This window comes from Hemibagrus wyckioides, linkage group LG24, assembly GCF_019097595.1.
Source record: "Hemibagrus wyckioides isolate EC202008001 linkage group LG24, SWU_Hwy_1.0, whole genome shotgun sequence".
Taxonomy (NCBI): Eukaryota; Metazoa; Chordata; class Actinopteri; order Siluriformes; family Bagridae; genus Hemibagrus; species Hemibagrus wyckioides.
The window spans coordinates 7,281,873-7,304,068 of record NC_080733.1 but is presented as its reverse complement, the minus strand read 5'-3'; the positions used below and the strand labels follow the sequence as shown (position 1 = coordinate 7,304,068).

General features: G+C 40.0%; 1 protein-coding gene across 5 annotated transcripts in view; it reads right to left on the bottom strand.

Annotated features, from left to right (window-relative positions):
- The window catches only part of csmd3b (CUB and Sushi multiple domains 3b), a 414,649-nt gene that overhangs the window by 33,415 nt on the left and 359,038 nt on the right, over positions 1-22,196 (bottom strand). For all 5 annotated transcript variants that reach the window (XM_058378182.1, XM_058378183.1, XM_058378184.1 and 2 more), the window contains 8 exons: positions 16,912-17,100; positions 14,289-14,474; positions 13,140-13,334; positions 12,670-12,843; positions 11,922-12,095; positions 8,192-8,365; positions 7,411-7,596; positions 6,169-6,342 (listed from right to left, as the gene is read on the bottom strand). In XM_058378182.1, coding sequence (XP_058234165.1) covers positions 6,169-6,342; positions 7,411-7,596; positions 8,192-8,365; positions 11,922-12,095; positions 12,670-12,843; positions 13,140-13,334; positions 14,289-14,474; positions 16,912-17,100 — 1,452 coding nt within the window. The remainder of the gene's footprint in view (positions 1-6,168; positions 6,343-7,410; positions 7,597-8,191; positions 8,366-11,921; positions 12,096-12,669; positions 12,844-13,139; positions 13,335-14,288; positions 14,475-16,911; positions 17,101-22,196) is intronic.

Here is a 22,196-nt window from a genome sequence, read left to right as displayed (position 1 = left end):
CAAAGAGATAGATAGATAGATAGATAGATAGATAGATAGATAGATAGATAGATAGATAGATAGATAGATAGATAGATAGATAGATAAACAAAGAGATAAAAACACAAGGTGATGCATTTCTTTATGTTCAGCTGTCTAGTTTTGGTGAATGTCTACCACTGTAACCTCAGATTCCTGTTCTTGGCTTGATGTTATCTTCTGATGTTGTAGCCCATCCACCTAAAGATTAAGAGTGTTGTGCATTCTCGTGCTTTTCTGCTAACCACAGCGTGTACTATATCATAGTGAAGGTACAACTCTTTTCAGAGAATGAACACTATGCACAACATTTTACACAGCTAGGTGGTGATGATAAAACCAAGCTTTCCCAAGTCCATTTTTAAGTGATAGGCAGCACATTATATAGCTATTACTGTTGACAGGCTGGGGGAAAAAAAATACAATATACCCTGCAACCACATTATCACTGGTTCATCCGTCACAGTCATCTTCGACCTTAATACGACAATGTTTGATTGGTGAGACAACAGAGTCTTGTAATGCGTGCCCTCATCACAACTTCACAGAGATGTCAGCGCGTGACAGGCAAAGGAAAGCCAAGTAAACAAAACAATCCTGAATGAAGTGACAACCCAAAACGGCCTTTTTTTTTTGTGCCAACAAATTCAGTCGAGTAAAGAACACTTCTACAATTGAAAAAGGCACTTAAGTAAATGTAACAGAGTAAATGTAGCACGTTACTATCCATTTCTGGTAATGACACTGTTTCCAGAGAAAACACACCCAAATAATGGAGAGGCAGCAGATCTCATGCAGGTACCCTCATTTTCCATCGTTGTTGGCGATTTGGTGGGGGGCATAGGGGCAAGAACAGAATGCATATGTGGGTGTTATGGATGAGTCAGAACTTTCTGCAAATAGAGAGCTCATTTCAGGCTGTCCAGTTGAAACGAAATCATGCTGTGAAACTGAAGCACTGAAGAGATCAAATATCAATCTCTATGATTTTTGTCTCGAAATATCCTGCTCTTCAATGGGAAGCTGTTGATCTAACTGCCATCAAAATCCTTCTTTAGTGCAGGCCAAATTTTTAAAAACTGTCCTTTTTCATCCTTATGAGAATATGCAGCAGCTAGTGTCATGTTGTAATAGAACCCACATTTATTCTAAATCTGCTGCTGTGCTAACCTATTGAAGTATAGGGAGTATACATCAGTGGGAAGAAAAAAATTGTGTTGGATGAAATGGATTATCGACTGGAACATTTTTGGCATTCCGCAGTGATTTAACGCTTCAGGTCAGTGTTAAAATCTCACTGCGACAGCTGCTACTGTAACATGTGCTGTGTGTTTTGTGTGCTTGTTAAGAATGTACTACATAGTAGGAGCTCAAATGACCAAAACATTAACTGTAACAAGCACTAGATAAACAGATTACAAACCATTCCATTTATTTCAGCCCTTCAGTTTGGACCACTGCTTTATATCATTCACTGTGCTGACTTGATTAGTTGAGGGATGTTAAGGTTGATTTATATGTCTGCAGTGATGGATGTACTGTATATATTTGGGGAAGGAAACACAAAAAATGAGTTTAGGGGTTATCATAGCTCACAGAGGTGATGAAATTCCTCCAAAACCTCAGTTGTTGCTGTATGAAATAAAACAGCAGCTGGTTGAGCTGGAAAGTAGCAGGAGGTGTTGGGCTTGGGATGCGACTCAACAAAGTGTAAAGAAAGCGCCAATATTTGTTAAAATTGCATGTATAGAATAAGACTCGGATAATATCACCTAAAAACTCTCTGGAGCATTACAGTTCTCGGCAAAAAGCAGGTAGCTAAATCTAGCTACACTACAAATTACACATAGAAGATTACATGATATTACATGATAGAGGATATATCTTCTAATCACGAATACCAAAAAGCGAATTAAAAAAAAAAGAAGAAAATTCCCCATAAACTATTTGTTGTTTTGTAAACAGTTTGTTCCCATGAGCAGCTGCTTACAATTTGCTTTCCTAAATAATTGAGTTGCGAGTAAGAAAACACTCTGTTCTCATAAATAGCTAGCAACCTGATTGAGTCGTTTATTTTGTGTCCGGAAACCAGAAGCAGCTGCATATCATGTTGGAAAAAAGATATTAATTATGTGTAAAAAAAGAAATTTAGTGTCTGCTATTCAGCTGATAAAATTTTAGTAGTTTATCATTTAATAGTGGTGTTTTTAACAAGTGTAATTAACAGAGACAACTCTGTGTCATACATATGTCTGTACCCTGGAAAAGTACTGCAGAAAAATGGAGAAACTACAGGACTACTAGCTGTTGTGGACTGTCAGGATAAACATTTATACAACACAGCTGTTAAATTCAAGTCCTGGTCAGTAGGTGTTGTAATTCAAATCCCATCTTTATATTAATGTGCTTGTTCTAAAACATTACACTTTCTGAGGGACTTGTATGTCAGATGCTCAAGGAAAGATTAATTATAAATGAATTAAAAACTCAAATGATTTATCCAATAAGGTCTGGCGAAGCTTTCCGTTAAGAGACATTTATTTAGCATTTATGGAGGGACCGGGTCAGTGCTTTGTAATATTCATTCAATAAAGCAGTTCCTTTAGGTTTTCCACCGTGGAAGAGTCTTTAGGATGGAGGACAGTTTGCAGTATCTTGTTAACAAGCTGCATATTTTTTTTTTTATTACTTATGATACTTATTACTGATGGAGGGAGGCAAGGAAATGACTGTTTGTAGCTGTTATAAAGTAAATGAACATAGATTTATAGCTGTTACACACAATGTTTAACTGTACATTAATAAATCATTGGCAAAAATGAATACACTTGGGTTTTTGTTCACTTTTCTGGGGGTTCTGTTATAGGATAATAATCAATTATTTTGCAGATGAATGGATCCCAGTTTCCAGTACTTTTCGGTTTGGTGAAAGTGACACTGATCCATAATACACATGTTAAATGTTATGTGCGGGTAATTTCGCAGACAGCTATGAAGGTCCGCAGCACAGTGATGGCGTGTTAGCAAATTGGGAACTTTCCCGGTTATGGACGACACCGAGAGTTATAATAATTCTCCGCCAAGTTTGCAGCTGCTCTAATTGGGCCAGCAGTAGTTGAGGTGTGAGTGGGGTGAAAGTGAGGATGGTTCTACCTCCAGCTGGATACAGACTCACAGCCTGGATATGAGTAATTGGGATTCAGGCTGCTCGGGGCAGAGTGTAAATGACTGGAAGGAAAAGTGGAGAGGGTCAGATCAGGCTGTCAAACTATTATACTGCAAGGGGAGGGATGTTGGATGCTGAGACCTGTGGCTGGATGGAAGCAATTAGAGTAGACTGCTCACATAATCAAATGCTCATAATGGCTTCATTCATAATTATATAGCAAAGCAGCTGAACATCTTCACACACTGCACACAAACAGACAACGGCCACACGAACACACAGTAGGTATGAGTTTATCTGCTACACTGTACACATATAGCCTGTTTACATGGATACATATCGTTTTTGTGTGTATATGTGCATGTGAAACTATTGGAACACACAGGAAGAGGAAGCCGTTCTGAGTCTTTGCCAGAAAAAAAAAAAGAAACACAAGGTCCTGGAGGCACAGTGAGCTCTGTGGGAAGTCTAGAAAACCCCTCAGGACACAGACAGAAAAGAAGGAAAAAAGGAGAAGGAAAAAGAATCACAAAGTACACTATTGATTTCTCTTTCTCTCTGTCGCTCTCTTACTTCCCTGCTCTGTTTCTGGGTCACAGAGCCCATTGGGGGATTGGGAGGGACTGGGATGAGCCCAGTCTGCATTTTCCCTTTATGGGTCACAGACACTTAATGAAGGTCTAAGGAATGAGCGGTGATCGGGTGATTCTGTGTGTGTGACCACAATCTAACCTAGAAGAATGGAGTTGTAATGGAAACGTTATTGGTGTTACTGAGGGAATAGGGGAGGAGAAGCATGCAATATGGGCCACAGCTGAGCGCTGAACCCAACAGTCACATCCCAAACAGCATACCCACCAGGCTTTTACTATGTTTTCCAAATAGAGCTGGAACATTTCACACAAAAAGCCGCTAAAGGCTATTTTATGTACATCCCAACACTCTTCACCAGGCATATAAATAAGCAGTACATATAAATACTTGCTGTAATAACTTCTCACTAACAAGATGACGGTATTCTGAGACCTTGGCCTACTGATCTAGCATGAGCTTACTATATGCTTCTGTTAGAGACTACAAAGCACATGTGTAAGTCCCTCAGTAAGGCTGTTTGCTGAACACAGATGCCTAGAAACGTGGATCTAGTGCAGGCTGATTTTCAATATTTCGTTTAATTCAAATTAATGCTTTAAAGCGATTTAACAATTGTTCAACAAAGGTTTTTGGTTCTGTTCAGATATACAGTGGGGTGCAAAAGCCTGAGACTAGTGAACATGCTTTTACTGTGCATTCGTTTCCAATTTAATATAACAATTTTCGTTACTTTTCCTTATATTATTGTTATTATATTATATAACAACTTGATTTTCAACTTGAAATTTAAATGTTGTCCTTCAGGCTGCTCCCTGTTTGGGTCGCAGAAGTGGATCACAGGATGATTATCCTGACGCAACCCTCCCGTTTTATCTGGGTTTGAGATGGTCATTGAGAGTTAACCCCTCAGCGGCTTGGTTTGGTTCCCTGCCCAAGATCCTTCCGCTGGATCACCACAGAGGTTTATAAAATTAAAATAATTATGATAAATTGATATGTATGTATTTAATTATGTATTTGTAATTAGTTAATAAATGAATGATTAATTATTAATGAATTTATTTGTTTACTGCAATATCACCCAGCTCTATCTGGAACAGAAACTAACTCTATTTTAATGGATGTGAGATAAAGTTTATCAAACTACATCACTGGCAAAAACAAAGATGAATGTTTTGACAGTTTTAAAAAAAAACACCCAAAAAACATGTAAAGTATTTCAGAGCTCTGCTTTGCTACCTAGTTCTAAACAAGCACCAGCCTTGTCACATTATCAAGGTCTTGAGGAAAATGCTGTGAAGCTCAGTGAATCACACTGCTATGTACTGTAGAATGCATAGTAAATGTCACTAGCTCAGGTATAGTTTCCTGGTTTGTGCTTTATGCCTTTATAATTAATTCCCCTTTGGAAAATCCTCAAGGACAATGTGATGTATTGCTTCAAAACCTGGCTCAGAAAGAGTACAGACCTCGATGAACCTTGGCAAGAAGGTCCTTAAATCCTAATAACACTGTGATGAAAGCCTGGCTGCCTCCAGCACATATATTTATACCTATTTGGTTTGACGAGAGAATATGTGCATTTTCAAGCCACAGTCTCTGGTATGAAGCAAGTGATCTGTCATTTCTATAAACATGGCAGGAAACATTTAATAATGCCCTGAACATCAGATCAATTCCTGACTGAAATAACACCCTGACCAGAGCACTTGTACACAAGCCTAATTACTAAGAAGGTCACATCCCAGTAAGAGGAGACGAAGACCAAATTTAATGAAAGATAAAACAATCAGCCATAGCAAATGCTTCCCTTCTCTTCCCAAAGGGATTGTGGTCATCTTTAATCAGGTACATCGGCATAACACTGTGTCTGTATATATGGATTTCTACATTAGAAAGCCGGCAAACCGAGCTGTCGAGGTTAAAAAGAGACAGAAACTGAACTGCGGTTGTAGAAGTGCGCTGGGGCTGCTGTTGCGCTTTAAGCATGTAGCAATGCTTTGTGCACCCACACAGAGCTACTGCAGACCACTGCCCACACTCAGAGTGCGCTTCATTTCTGCCTTGATTCAGTGCCAGCAACTTACTTTGGAGCTAATTTTAAAAAGTGGATACAGGCAATTTCCCTTTCAGTGAGGTCAGAAATCACTGGAGGATTTGTCCATTTTAAGGTACTACCAGGGGTTACATGAATGATTTCTACTGTTGTTCTATTTTTGTAGGTAGAGCCACAAAACTAGGAAAACCAAACATCGAGCTTCCAGTCATCCAAGCGCAGGTATAACAGTGTGTCACAAAGCAGCCTCTTCCTATTCTTTAGAGTGTCTGCCAACAGACAGTTGCTATGCTGAAGGCTACTCTGTGTGTGTGTGTGTGTGTGTGTAAGATACCTGAGCAGAAGGGCATTGGTGCACTCCAATGGCCATTGAGCTGGCAGGTTCGCGAGGATTCACCCTTCAGCTGCCGGCCACCTGTACATGAGTAACGTACTGTGGAGCCAAAAGTGAACTTGTCTCCACTCAGTATTCCATTGGGAGGAGATCCAGGGTGTCCACAGTCCACCACTGTCAAAAACACCCACACAAATACATGTGTGCACACACACACACACACACACACACAAACATTCATTGCTGAAATGTAATTATAGTACAAAGGGATTTGAAACTAAGTTTATGTTTAATTACAGCCCAGTCATAGCTCAAATAATAATAATAAGTGAGGTGCTAATGTAGTTTGCTCTCAGAATGCTGCCATCATCAGATGGCAATTTTCTTCCGTTGTCATTTCCTTTGCCTACTTGATAATAATGTGATTAAAAGTTAAAAGCAAAAAAAAAAAAAAGTTTTAAATCAAAGCAAGTGTGCCTTAGTGTCCCTCCAACAATTTTTTTTTAACACATTACACACTAATTTAATACATTATCAGATAATTAACATTATCTGTCAGCACGGCATCACGCTTGTTTCCATGGCGATTATGCTCCTTTTCTTCCTCAACCTTCACAATGCACTCTGCTTTCAGAACAGTTTTTTGATTGCAGAGCTTTAGATTTGTACACAGTGTTGATGCCAGTCTTGTTTAAGTTTAGGAGTTCCCTTCCTGTACAGCGTACCCTAAAACCAGGAATAGATCAGAAACCATGATGCTATTACAAAATATTTCGTAGCAAACACAAACCTGTCAATGAATATAGACAAGAATGAAAACGAAATGTAGTCTTTCATTCAGATCTGTGAGGTTTGGAGCACAGCCCTGTTTATGGGATGAGAGGATAGTTGTGACAGTAGGGAGTCTTGTCAGGGTAGAACGTGAGCTAAAGCAGCGTTCTTTCTGCAGCTGTCGTGAAGAGCGCCTCACTGAGCCGAACAGTGCTCAAGGATGTTTTGGCGTTTCACGGGATGTGCTCCCAATAAGCCAGGATCAGCCACGAACCTGGCATCGCTAATTAGTCTGCTTACAAAAGTGTGTGTTCCACCTGTCCCTCAATTAATGCACTGATCTAAAGCAGCGGGAGAGGGTCACTCAACTGTTTCGGCCTCCATTACAGGAATGAGACGCTAATTAACAGCGCAACACTGTTGCCAAGTTTTGGTGTTTGAGACAAGGGGCCAAATGCGTCAGCAACTTACCAATGCATTCAGGCAGAGGCTTGTCCCATTGGCCGGTAGGCTGGCAGGTGAGGATGGGGGAGCCAAACAGGTAGTAGCCTGGGTTACAGTCATAAAAGACCACTGTGCCAAAGGTGAAGTTGCCATGCTCAATCTTGCTCTGCCTGATGGAGTTGGCTGGGATCCCAGGATCAGAGCAGTTGACCACTGAACACACGGAAGAAGGGAGGGAGAGAAAGGAGGAGGGAAAGATGGACCAAGAGATGCATGTGTTATTTGGCAGAAGCAACTATCAAGTACAAATATTTTTTATTTTGAATGAATCCATGCAGTCTTTTTATTAAAAAAATATTAACCATTTGTACATTTTTGAAATGTTTTGAATTGTGATTGGATATTTATGTATATGACTAAAAGACAGTTCTGTTAATTGTTACTGAATTGCCACAGGGATCAATCTCTTTTGAGACAGCACGAGTGCAAAAATATAGAAGAGATCTAAAGCCTTGGTTTTGGCATGTGCTTCCCTCTCAGTAAACACTTCAGTCCCAAGCAACAGTGCATCATCATGCAAACACAAACACCATGGCACATGGCTCGTCAATCTGTAAAGCAGAACATCTGCCGGTTTTCAGCTTATGAACACATCTCTGAGAGCAATTCTGCCAATCTTACCAAACTATGATAACTTGCACATACAGCAACAAGGGCTGCTCTACCTTACCCAGAATGCAGTGTAAGTTGGCAGGTGGTGATTCAGACAAAGCTCCGTGTGAATAGAAGACTTAACTTTTTTCCCCACCTTTACATGTTGGTGGTGGCTGGCTCCACTGGCGGTTGGCCTGGCATTGAGCCCGCACTGGGCCCTCCATCACATAGCCCGTGTTGCAGGAGAAGCTCACCACATCGTTCAGGTTAAAGCCGTTTCCTATGGTGCGTCCGTAGATGGGGCTGCCTGGATGCCCACAACTGATGGCTGCAGAACAAAGTGATTTTTTTTTATTTTTTAAATGGCAAATTGGATTGTAAAGTGATGACACTGTATAAATCCCTATATGAGATGCGGTCAGGTTGTATTTTAGCTATTTGGAATCATAACTGATTAATTTTCTTTTTTTTAATTTGCAACAAATAAACTATATTGATTTTCCCCTGCTTTAGTGGAGTATTTTGTGTAGATTCATGGGGCGAATATTAATGGAAGCCACAGTACAGGTTTATTCATTGGTCCACAATGTGGTCCTAAAACAAATGAGCTATTGTGTAGTCCCTCCAGGATTTTGTGATTGAAGGAATTATAGCAAACCCTTTGATATTGGGAGGAGATTTTATTAAAATTCACACAGATTTTTGCCAAGATGCATTGTGGCTGAAGATGAGTACAGCAATCATAGAAAATAATTACATGTAAGTCTTCACTTGTAGTAACAAAAAAGAATCCTGCGGTTGAAATTCAAGATCAAAAAGTTTTCTGCACCAAAAAAATCACAAAAAGCTGTGCAAGTTTAATCACAAATTTTGCTGTGAAATCAAGCATCTTTGGCCAAAATCACAAAACAACACGGTAAAATCCTGGAGGTACTGATAACACCATGATGTACAACACAATGATTCAGCATGTGAAGTATAAAACAAAAGAACCAAGTAAATATTTTCATCAAATATTTCTGTTTCAACAACAACAACAAAAAAATTACAAATGCAGCCTATAGCCTACACAGACCAACACATAGCTACAAGATGCTAAAGTAAGTAAGTGACACTAAAGTAAAACTAAAAGCAGTTTGCAGCTATACAGAACTTTCTCTTGAGAGGAAGGACTATAGCACAAGCCATCCTGAGTCTATCATGAAAAACAGCTCGAAGTACAAAATGTCTTCATCACTGTCTATTTCCTTGCCAGTGGGTGAAACCATAGGGAGCTGCTGAGTGAAGCTGAACAAATAGTTAACTGTATGGTGCTGGTGGGTGTGTATGAGGTAAATGGGCTGTTCATACACACTGCTGGTTAACTGTAGAGCCATGCCTTCAGGCAAGATGTCACTTTGATGTTAAGGTTGGCTTGATGCGCTAATTAGCCTTGTGTTCCTGCGCGTACAGTGTGAACTAATCCGAGGCACGTTTCATTTTGTTCAACAATCTAACACTGGCATGGAACAGATTTATTCAACGATGATATGTCAGTGAACATTGCGGATGCCAATGTTAAAGCAACATCTGATCTGCCTACGTGCTCCTAGGTGCAATTCCTAAATACCAAACCCATGTTTATCGTGACAATGCGGTTATTACTAAGCCTCTCATTTTCCCCAATATGGGTGAAGAGGAACTCATACTGTGTGAGAATGGGGGTCTTTTCTTTTTCACTCCACAAGGGGAGTTTTCATTCCTCTTGAAGGCTCTTCTCCCCTCATCACTCCTGCTTCTCTCCTGCTCTCATAAACAACCACAGTTCATTTGCATAATTACAGAAGTAATTTGTTTCTTTTTGCACGAAGGCAATTTTCCCTTCATTTGAGGAGCTTCCATGGAACAAAATTTCAAACAAAATCGCTGTGTGTTAAAATAGCTGAAACTCAGCCTCTCCCCAACACTCTTTCATATTTTCTCTATCTCTCTCACTTTCTCTCCCTGGACCCGATAATGATTATGGCTCTGTGTACATGGTTTGGAAAAGAAATCAGCCAGGCAGCTACACCGAGCTTAGTATGCAAGCTAAAGGAGTAATTCAAACCCCAAAAGCAGCTATTTACTGAAAGGTCAGATCAAGAATCCTTTCTTGTTGTTAGCACTGGACTGTTTAATCTTATTCATTTGATTTTAAAGAAAGAAAACTAAAGTCTATGCTCTACTTGGCCTTAAGAAGTGCATTTGCCAAGTGGGTCATTTCTCTCAAAATGGTACAAAATGGTACAATTAGCATTTGTAATCTTAAAGTTAATTATGAAATGCTACTGGACACAGTAATGGACGAATTATGGGATGTACTATTATCGCAAAATAATCTAAGATGGAATGGTGTAATGTGGCCCAAAACAGGAAGACTCACTGATACCACACTAAAATGGATTACAACACATTCAACACTGTTTTATTCCACTCATACTACAGAGAAATGCCAGCAATTACAATGATTTTTTATTTATTTTGTATATATATATATATATATATATATATATATATATATATATATATATATATATATATATATATATATATATATTTCTAGTTATATGTAATATTTAGAATGTCTGTGAGAGAAGTCAGTTCCTCTTAAGTCTTACATTATTCTTTATGTTATTAAGAAACCAGGAAGTACAAATTCCTCAGTCCTGAAGGTTCTCCCACTGTAGAAAATCTACTGGCTTTTTCAAAAGACTGACACTGGAGACTCCTTTCACTTCCATACATGTTAAATAAACATCTCCTCATGTAAAGCTTTACCATACCCACAGTTGAATATTTTGTGTTTCACTTTACCAAAAAGTCCTTTTCTGTTACAGTAGAAATGAGCGTGTTATAACCGTAAAGTCAAACATAAATTAAAATAGAATAAAATCTATTCTAGGGAATCCGACAGTCATTAAATGTTGGACACTGATAACGTAAAATCAAAACTGATTAAGAATAGAGATTATGTAGAACAATGACTAATATAAAAACATTCATATTAGTGAAAAAGAATGAACACCTTCTCATTAACCAGAGCCTGTGCTGTACATTTCATCACATTTCTTTAAAAAGTCTAGGCAAGAAATTTGCAGTAGTTCTCAAGTTTTTTTTTTTTTTTTTTTTTTTAAATCTATCTTAGTTTTAATGATGAGACTACATGCTCAATCAACTAATTTCTGAGTGCTGCTTCAGAAAATAAACACTTCTAGCCTTTCACAGGATTTGCCAGGCAAAGTTTGGGGGATAGATGAGAGTATGATGAGATTGGATGGGGATAAATGAGATGAGTGTGGGCTCATTGTACCGCTCTGCTTGGGAGCCAACAATAAATCATTAATTAAAATGCCCCTTGAGACAGGGAAAGGCTCTTTTGTTCCCAGAGATTAGTGAATTCTCCAAATGCCAAGTGGGAGAGTGCTGAGCCAAAGCACTTCCCCTCAGTCACCCGTGACACCGAGGCGTGATGCAGGCTTTTCACTGCTGCCGAGAGCACTACAGTGACAGCTCTTCACCTGTAGCAGCTCCAGCGAAAATACAGAACACTTTGATAACTTTGACTCAAACTTCTGATGACAGCAGGCATAGCTATGGTACAGCTTACTTGATTTACTCTCACTGATACAGGCTGAAATTCCCAAGTACGAATGCTTTCGAGCTCAGATGCACAAGTTTATATATTTTTCAGGTTCTCGGAAAACACAAAGCACATTGTCTCGCACTGACCATTTATATTCAGTATTGATGCTTCTTGGGATGTCTTACCATCACCTAATGCAGCCCATACTCCAAAACAAAGCGCTGCATTATTAGTACAAAACGGATATTTATTTATTTTTTTGGAAAAGCGAGAGCACACTTACGGATGCAGATGGGCAGCTGTCCGGACCAGTTGTGGTCTTGCTGGCAGATGCGCACTGAGGAACCAATGAGTCGGAAGCCTGGGGCACACTGGTATACCACTGTGTCCCTGTAGCCATAATTTTCCCCATTCACCTGACCATTCACAATCTGCTCAGGCAACCCACAGTGACCCCCTGTATGAGGAGACAGGATGACAGAAAGAGCCATTGAAAGAGAAAGAGGTTCACGTCGCTGTTTAATTAAACCGTCAGATCCGGGGACACGGAACTGAAACATTAACACTACACATTTTTCAAGAGGCTGTTTTTTTGCTTTTATTTTAATGTCAGAAACATTTAAAGAGATTACAGTCATTCAGAAGCAGGATCGCTCTTAGCTCTGGCTTTGAAGAGAAACCTTTAAAGGAGGATTAGATTAAAAGTGATGTTGGTATATTCTGGTGAAAAAGGTCTCAATTCCATGTTGAAAAATGTTCACTGGCTTATTTGTAGCTCCTTGTAAAGAAGGTAAGAAAACATTTGTGGAGCTTTTTCATAGCCAATGATCTGGATTTAACTGATGCTTTTACCAGGTTAGAGGACACTTACAGAACTGTATATTATATCTTAGCGCACGTTCTGAGCCACGCACTTAGCTTGAATGCCAAATCAAATGAAAGTCTTTTCATGAACCTTGTGCACTTCTTTTCACAAACACTAGAGTTTGAAGTAAAGGTAGAGAATGTGGAAAAGGAGTGAAGGTGTCTACCTAGGCATCGTGTCTCTGTTCCGCTCCACAGGCCAGACGACAGGCACTCTCTCACAGTCGAGCCCACCAGCATGTAGCCAGCCTCGCACGTAAAGATGGCTGTTGCCCCGAAGGTAGTCTGAGTCCCAATCTTCTGCCCGTTGGCAGGTGTGGGCAGGTCTCCACAGGAAATGACTTTGAAGGGAAGGAGAAAATTACATGGAAACAGACCAGAATCAAAAGAAGAAGGCTTGCAAATCTGAGCAACGACTTCATCAAGTTGCAATCAACCTTTCCTGCAAACTCACTGCCTTTTATATAGTTCTAGTATAAAGTCTGGATTAGCAGGAATTACACTTCATCTAGTTCACTGTATCAAAGATAACTAAGATCTAATATATGCTTCGAGTTTTGACATGAATAATGAAACTATTTCTCTACTGCTGATTAGACCAGGGTTTGATTAGCATGAGTAAGTACGAGCGTCTTACTCTGACAGTGAGGCCGCTCGTTCCTCCAGCTCCACACCCCATTGGCCATGCACTGGATGTGGGCGGGTCCCAAGCGGTAGTAGCCAGGGTCACAGGTAAAGATGATTTTAGTCCTGTACTCATAATGTGAACCACTAACAATTCGCCATCGTCCATGCTCCAGAGAAAACGATCCAATGCTAGGACAAACAACAACTAAAAGCCCAAACACACACACACACACACACAATGACAATCACAATTAGGAATATTCAGCCCACTACTATTTGATATCTATAAAAAGAAAGCACAAAACCAGAACTTTTTCAGTGGACAGTCTCCAGTCTCACAGGTTCATTCTTTAGCTTTGGTTTATTCCATTTACTCCTCATTTCTGGTTTCCTCCCACTTCCCAAAAACATTCCAGTAGGAGGATTTGCTTCACTAAATTAGCCTTTGATGTGAAGGAGTGTGTAAATGTGTGTGCATGGTGCCCTGTGATAGTCTGGCATCCCATTCTGGGTTTATTCCTTCCTCACATCTGGACACTCGGATAGACTTTCTGGGATAGGCTCTGGATTCACCGCAACCCTGACCAGGATAAACTGGTTACTGAAGATGAATGAATAAATGAAGTATAAATACGTTTGTAATTTGTAATTTAGGTTTATGCCAAAAACCTTTAACTCATCAATATTTTGTCCTGCAGGAGAAGCTGAGTCAACAATTATGAAGAAGAAGTCAAAAAAAATTGTCATTTAAAAGGTTTCATTAGCTACTATGAAAAAACAGACCATCGTGAAGAAATAAACCATCACTTGGTGCCATACTGGTTCTTCCGCACATAATCAGCCCTCAGTGCTCTTCATAAAAGCTCTAAACCATAACACATTTGAAGGCTATTTCCTACACTTCAAAAATCAGCGTCCTCATTTTGCATCATTTTGTAATGGGGCCAAGGCATCTGTGCCTGAACTTTAATGGGTAATAACTTAATGTTTTGGCACTCAGAACATAATCAGCTCATAAATAAAGGAGAGGTGAAGCTGTAGTTACAGCCGCATTTGTGTGTGTGTGGCAAAGGCTCATAAATAGGCTATAAACACGTTCCTGAGTGTGTGCTCAGGTGTGTGTGTGTGTGTGTGTGTGAGAGAGAAAGGGGTCTGATACCTGAGCAGCGAGGAATCTTGTTGTGGTTGCTCCAGGTGCCGTCAGGCTGGCACGTAGCACTGGTCAGTTCTTTGGAGGAAAGCCGGTATCCATCGTTGCAGAAGTAAGTCACCCGTGTTCCCACTGAATAATCCACAGCCAGCACGCCCCCATTCTCTGGAGCCTTGGGCACCCCACAGGACACAGCTACGAAGAAACATTTAGCTCTCCTTAAGAATTCGCTCAAACTGATATAAAAGGTCATGGTATTAGAGCTGTTGGTTGCTGCGCTATTGAAGCGTAAGCTACTCAGTAGTAATTCATTAGTTTTGCAGTTGCTTTTTAATGGAGTGCGTGCAATGTTTTTATGATGTGCAGATGAACAATAGCCTTTGCGAAAGGTCAATACCAAGATTAAAGAAGTAGCTGAAAAAAAATCATACACAGAAGGGCATTAGAAAATCTTTTTAAAGGAGCTGGAAAGTCCACAAAGCCAACGATTCGATCGGTTTCGTTTATTGTGCTGCTGTCTGGGCCTCGTCAAGCTCACCAGCAAATGGAAGTTCTTATCTTGATTGCGCCTTTCTCCTTTTATATAGCTGCCACTGAAACATAAAGGGCATCAACCTATTGTAGGTTTTTTTTTCACACTTTGAATATGAAACATGATCAAAGCACGGACTCGGCACACGACACCTCTCTCTAGCTATGTTTTCCAAAGCTGTGAGGAATATACTTAACCTAATACTGTAATACAAATCAAAGATAGCACTATGTTCTCTCCTGTACTTTCGCACTTTGATGACGGCCTTTTCACTTTACTTTAGGAGACCAGAAGCAGCCAAAAAACCTGAAACACTTTCAAAGTCTACAGAGTCATTTAAGTGTCACTCGGCGTTAGGATGCTAGCGCCGCGTAAGCCGTAGCCTCGAAGGGCGCAGAGCCGACGCTGTCAAATTATTGCATGGAGGGAGGTAGCCATGAGTGCACTGACTCAGAAACTATTTACACACGCGGCACAGATCTGAGTGGATAGGTGGTGCAGTATAAATGACACAGATGGAGAAGAGAACTCGGCAGATTAGTCATTAATGTGACAGATCAAACAGATCATAAATAAACTGCATCAGCCAGAGAGCAGCACGAGTAATTGCTGCATCTCTGTCCGTGACCACAAAAGCTTGTTAGAGAGGCTGGATTCTGAACTCTGGAGACTGGAGATGCTGCTGAATTAATGTTTTGTGCCATGAAACATTCCTGTATAGTATGTGTGAGTGATACATACTGTCGGGGACCTGAGCTGTTCAGAAGTACTGGCAATATTTTTTTACCATTTCCACCATCATATTAATGAGAAATCCAGCGTGGACGTGAAGCAGAGACAGTGGACTCAAGGTTCCAGAAAGCAATGCAGCTACGAAGCAGCTGAGCCGAGTTACAGCAGAGACGGCTTGATTAGTTCGCAATCTACGATACGACAACAGCGATGATATTGGTGGATATTAGTACGAGGGTTGAAGCGTTGCAATTTGACATATTGGAGAAGAATGTACAGATGAGGTGAGAGAGCTGGACTAAAAGCCTAAAGTGCTGCTGCATTGCTCTCTTTAGGCAGAGAAGAAACTAGGGTTAATTTCTAACAGCACCACTGTCAGCAGGATGCCAATTATCAATTGTTAAAATGAGAAAAGCATTAACTAAAGTGAAAATATTTAGTTTAGTAGATAACCTTTCAATGAAAGGAGTTCAATATATTCGTTCAATACAAATTAAATCTCAGACACCAGTGAATCACATGTTAATTCTAACATGCAAGTCGTTTAGGCTGGATTTAGGCTACTGAAATGTATCAAATAAAGCAAAATCTGCATTTTCTGTGGAATGTACTGAAAATGTGTATGATGAATTTGTACACGTCTGTGTGTAAAGTATGTGCAGTTAAGCTAACACACTCTTATTCTACAGTAACAAGATTCACAAACTGATCTTTATCTGCACAAATCTGTCAGGAAAGATGGAGAAGGAAACTGCAGCTTCAGCAGCTTTACTGCAAAGCTTGTGTCTCTTCTTGGTGTGATATCAAAATCAGAAAATCTTCTGTTAAGCTCAAAATTGTTAGTTACAGTTATCGTATAGCTATAGCTATTTTTGTTTTATAACCTTATTTTTATTTTTAACATTTGTATAACATGTTTATATTCATATGGTTAATTCATACTGCAAAAAGGTTTCTTTTTTATTAGCCAGGACAAAGTCTATATAGCAAACTAACCGTAGCAGTTAACCTGGCTAGCCCAGTAACAATGTTTTCATAAACTGATGCAGTTTCTACAAAGCTGAACTGGTAGCTATAAACAAATCTTAGGACACCAGAAATTGTGAACTGTGATGAAAGGAAAACTGTATATGTTTTAAACTGTGATTTTAATAAGCGAAAGAAATCACAAAAATAAAGTATATCCTGGTAATACTTATGTAAGATATTACCATTATAGGCTATATTATGGATTAAATAATTCAACCTCATTAAAACCCACACATTTATGTTCCTCTTGGTATTACATTACACTTATTGCAGTTTCTGTTTAGCCCATATGGAAGAGCACTCATCAGCAGGCACTGTGTAACCGTGTTTAGCTCTCACCCTGGCAAGCAGGTACCGGGGCGTCCCATGTGTAGTAGCCATAAGGCGTCTTCCTGCAGACAGCTGTGCTCTTGCCAATGAGGCGATAGCCGCGATCACAGGCCCAGCGAACCTGGCTGTTCAGATGCCCTCCTGTCTGACTGCTGATGGAGCCGTGGAGAGGCGAATCTGGGGTGCTGCAGTACAGAGCTACACACACCCACACACACACAGACATGCAGACAGACAGAGAGCAAACCCCATCAGCTCCTTAATCACCACCTAGAAGAGACGCCCTTGCTCTGGGCTATCTCAGCATGCCTTCTGCCATGTGTTAGGGAGCCATCACTTGGCTGCCTTTTTGGCAATCTGCTACTACTTCTCAAATGTTGTCAGAACACAACAAGAAATACGCAATAGTTAAAACATTCTTCTTTCTTTTTAGCCAGCATGTTCCATGTAGAATTTATTATTCCTGTATCTGGGGGTATTACATTTCTCCCTGGCACTCATTCAGCATCAATAATATATTATTTATGGGTTTTCAAGATGAACATGACCAAAGGCATGATGATTGTACAGCTTCAACCATGGCACAAAGAGGAAAAAAAAAAACCATCTACAGTCCTGTATATAATCTTGGGTTTTTCCTTATCTGAAAATATTACATCATATTCTATTCTATTCTGTTTCCATCATCTGTCTGAGGGAAAATATCTCCTCAATTTTATTCAAAACGTGCTGAAATTTGTCCAAGTAGTTACAAAATAATAGTAAACAAAAATGCTTGAAAGTAAACATTGATCACCTCTTATATACTGTAACCTCTATTTAATCAAGATAAATGAATGAATTATTAAATAAAAACATTACTCTGAAATTACATACATGTTGTAACAAAATACACGATGGATTCTGGTTCATATAAATTCTTTGTATTTTTTGCAAAGTAAAATAATGACTACTGTATAGCAATGCACTTGAAGTGCACTTGCTACACACAAATAGTTTACTTAAATACTAATAGTATTGTTTCTAAAATATGGCTTTTTGTGATATGGAAGCTGCTTGGTTTGGGATCAGAGTGTGTAGTTAGTCCTAAACCCTTAGTTAACTACAGAGCACGTATGCACTTTTATACATGGATTATAGTATTACTTCTTATGGGTAATTACATTTGTGTGAATAGCTGGTTTCTTTCTGACTGTTTGTATTGAGACGTATGTAATTACTTACATAATATGCTTACTGCTGCTTTCGTGCTTTGGGTTAACACTTTCTATATTACAGTAATTACATAAAGGTTACACTTTAAAATAAGTGGATAGGTAATATAGCTAATATTAACAATATGACATCATAATCTTATTGGGAAAAAAAAAGGATTTTCTGGATTTCAGGATTTACTGTAAATGTTGTACAGGAGCTAAAAACACTGCAAAACTGTGCACTTGCACATTTCCAAAAACTCTACACACCCTCAGGAGTCAGATCCATAATTTATCTATGACTGTATTAAAATCAATAGAAAGTGAGACCCACAAATACAATCTTTCAGCATTAATTACATGCAGTTCACAGACTTTCTCTAATCTGTAGGAATATAGCAAGCACTTCCATAAAATGACCTCAATTTCAGTCATGCAAAGCAGATATTCTCACTTACACACACACACACACACACACACACACAGACACAGACACATACAAACATGTGTATATATATATCCGTATTCACATCCACAACCACATAGATTTAATAATCTTGGGTGTATGTGTATATGTGTGTGTATTGCTGTAAAAAAACAATCATAGATAACAAGCTTTAAATCCCAACTCTGTATTAAGACGTTAGAGAGCCCTGCTTGTGCGACTCACCATGAGTGAGCCATCCATCATCCATAAAACAACTAATAACAAGCTAGTGAGCAGCTCAGTTAACATGTGCTGTCACGTTTCAATTGACCTGGGTTTTAATAGACCATGAAACTCTTGGCCTGACTGGCATGCCCTCATCAATCATAAAGCGTATCTCAGGGAGATTATATGTGGGGGAACTGTTGTTATTAAAGGCAGCGATGAGGATGTGTCTCTCCCTGCTCCGTAATTCCCCTTCCAGGGAAAGTCATCACATGTGCAGGATGAACGGAAGTTCACCCAGAATCAGAGGCTTTAATCTTAGGAAGAGCTGGACTGCTGCCACTACTACAACGAGCAGACACACTACTCCTGAACTGAAATCAGTGGAACTAGAGAGAGAGAGAGCGAGAGAGCGAGAGAGAGAGATAGATAGAGAGAGAGAGAGAGAGAGAGAGAGAGAGAGAGAGAGAGAGAGAGCAGTAGAGCGGGAGAGAGTAGGGGAGAGGGGAGAGAGAGAGAGAGATAGAGAGAGAGAGAGAGAGAGAGACAGCAGTAGAGCGGGAGAGAGTAGGGGAGAGGGGAGAGACAGAGAGAGAGATAGAGAGAGAGTGAAAGAGAGAGTGAGAGAGCAGTAGAGCGGGAGAGATGGGGGGAGGGGAGAGAGAGAGAGAGAGAGAGAGAGCAGTATAGCGGGAGAGATTGGGGGGAGAGGGGAGACGGGAGAGAGAGTGAGAGAGAGAGAGAGAGAGAGAGAGAGAGAGAGAGGAGAAGAGCGGGGGAGAGGGGGGGGGGAGGGGAGACGGGAGAGAGAGTGAGAGAGAGAGAGAGAGAGAGAGAGAGAGAGAGAGCAGTAGAGCGGGAGAGAGTGGGGGGAGAGGGGAGACGGGAGAGAGAGTGAGAGAGAGAGAGAGAGAGAGAGAGAGAGAGAGAGAGAGCAGTAGAGCGGGAGAGAGTGGGGGGAGAGGGGAGAGATAGAGAGAGAGAGAGAGAGAGAGAGACAGAGAGAGAGAGACAGAGACAGAGAGAGAGAGTGAGGGAGAGAGACAGAGAGACCAGGAGAGAGGGCGAGGGGGGTAGAGACAGAGAGAGAAAGAGAGTGAGAGAGCGAGACAAAAAGAGAGAGAGACAGAGAGAAAGGTGTGTGGGGATCGTAACACTTCAAAAGAGATTTGCTCAGAAGTCTTCTGCATACTTAAACATCTGAGATGATTATCTTCACATAAATCTCCAGAACAGCTCTGGTGGAGAATTAATGGCTTTTCTTGTCATCGCCCTCCATGCTATGCGATACCCTCTGTCTTTATCAGACCAGATGTAATATCCGCACTAGCCTTTATTAATCATTTAGAAAGGATGCTCAGAAATGTAACTGGGTTATGCAGAAAATTAAAGAAAAAAAATAAACAGGGCTTCCAGACAGAGAACATTTCATCTTTTAAAAGTTAAGGACTTTAAAAGCACAGAGGACTTTATTTGTGTTTGAATACTGGTAGTGTGGGTTAAAAAAAAAAGCATTTTGGTCAAAACATTACAGGTGGAGCCTTGACAACTCCCTCGACAAATTCTACATGAACGAACTAAAAATACAAACAATTCCTTCATCATTAATCACTTAATATCCCACTGATAACTCAAGACTCATATCCCTCACTCTATCTACCCATGAATGTTTTACTGAAATATTTATAGTTATTAAATACTATGATGAATAAGATGAATAACTGAATAATAGGCTGAGACATTAATTGGTTCGTCCATGTGGTGGAAAAGAATTTTCTACTGCTTGTATAAAATAGCTCACGAAAATGTCACCAAAAATAAGTTTCTATCTCCAAACCATCCTCAGCCCTGATTTCTGGTTCATTCTCTTCAGCCAGAAACTTTGCTAAATGGAAAATATACTGTAGAGTGTTACTGCTTGGAGTTTTTATTAAATTCTTATACTTTACTGCTTGTGACAAAGCTTTCACACAGTTTTCACACACACACAAATTTAGATGTACAAGTACTGCGCTCTAATGAGCATAAATTACTCCTCACTGCTTCAACATTTTTTTTCCCTAGCAAAACCTGCCCGATATTATCACTATACATAATCTCCACTTCATCTCTAAAAACTCCTGTTTACAGACCCATCCTGTTTGTATTTAGTTAGGGTGTGTATAATAACAGTATAATACCTACATAGCAAGTTTTGGTACATTGTAAAAGAAAAATAATCAATAATGTGGTGGTGTTTATAGCTATATACACTACATTGCCAAAAGTTTTGGGACACCACTCCAAATCAAAAGGTGTCACTCCAAAGGTGTTTTTCAGGGTTTGGGCTTGTCCCCTTAGTTCCAGTGAAAGGAACTCTTAATGCTTCAGCATACCGAGACATTTTGGAAAATTTCACGCTCCCAACTTTGTGGGAACAGTTTGGGGATGACCCCTTCCTGTTCCAACATGACTGCACACCAGTGCACAAAGCAAGGTCCACAAAGACATGGATGAGAGAGTTTGGTGTGGAGGAACTTCACAGAGTCCTGACCTCAACCTGATAGAACACCTTTGGGATGAATTAGAGCGGAGACTGAGAGCCAGGCCTTCTCGTCCAACATCAGTGCCTGACCTCACGAATGTGCTTCAAGAGGAATGGTCAAAAATTCCCATAAACACACTCCTAAACCTTGTGGAAAGCCTTCCCAGAAGAGTTGAAGCTGTTATAGCTGCAAAGGGCGGGAAAACTTCATATTACATTCATGATTTGGAATATCTTCTGGCCAATCAGATTTGAGGATTCAGCAACATTGTGATATAATGTTATAATAAACACAGTAATAAGACCCACTGAGAGGTACTCTTCAATAAACTCTTTCCCCTCTGGGATAAGCACAGAGCCACCAGGGACATGCATCTCTTAGATGATCAGAGACTGCATTATTCACGAGCGCTTCATTCTATTCTGTTTTGTGCAGAAGAATTTTCTCTGTGCAGACCCACACACACACAAACACACACACACACACTATAGACACTGTCATATTCACTTTTTTTTATTCATGCAGGCATGACTCACATCAGACATACACTTTCTCACTTTCTCTTGATGCACACAGAACAAAATGGAATATGAAGTAAGAAATTGAAGAAGAGAGTAATGTGTACTGTATTTTTTGCCTTGCATCTCAAGGGGCATCTGTAGTAACATTAATAGTGTGTACTGCTGGGCTGTTGGGACGTACAATTTACAGCAACATGTCACAAAGAGTGTAGCATCTGTCTTCGACTTATTTTCACATTAAAATTTACACACTCACTCACTCACACACACACACACACACTCACTCACACACGCACACACAGGTCTTTCCATCCTTGTGAGGACCTTCCATTGACACAAACAATAAAGCACCTATTTAATAGTAGCCTAGACAACCTAAATCTAACACTAACCTTAACCT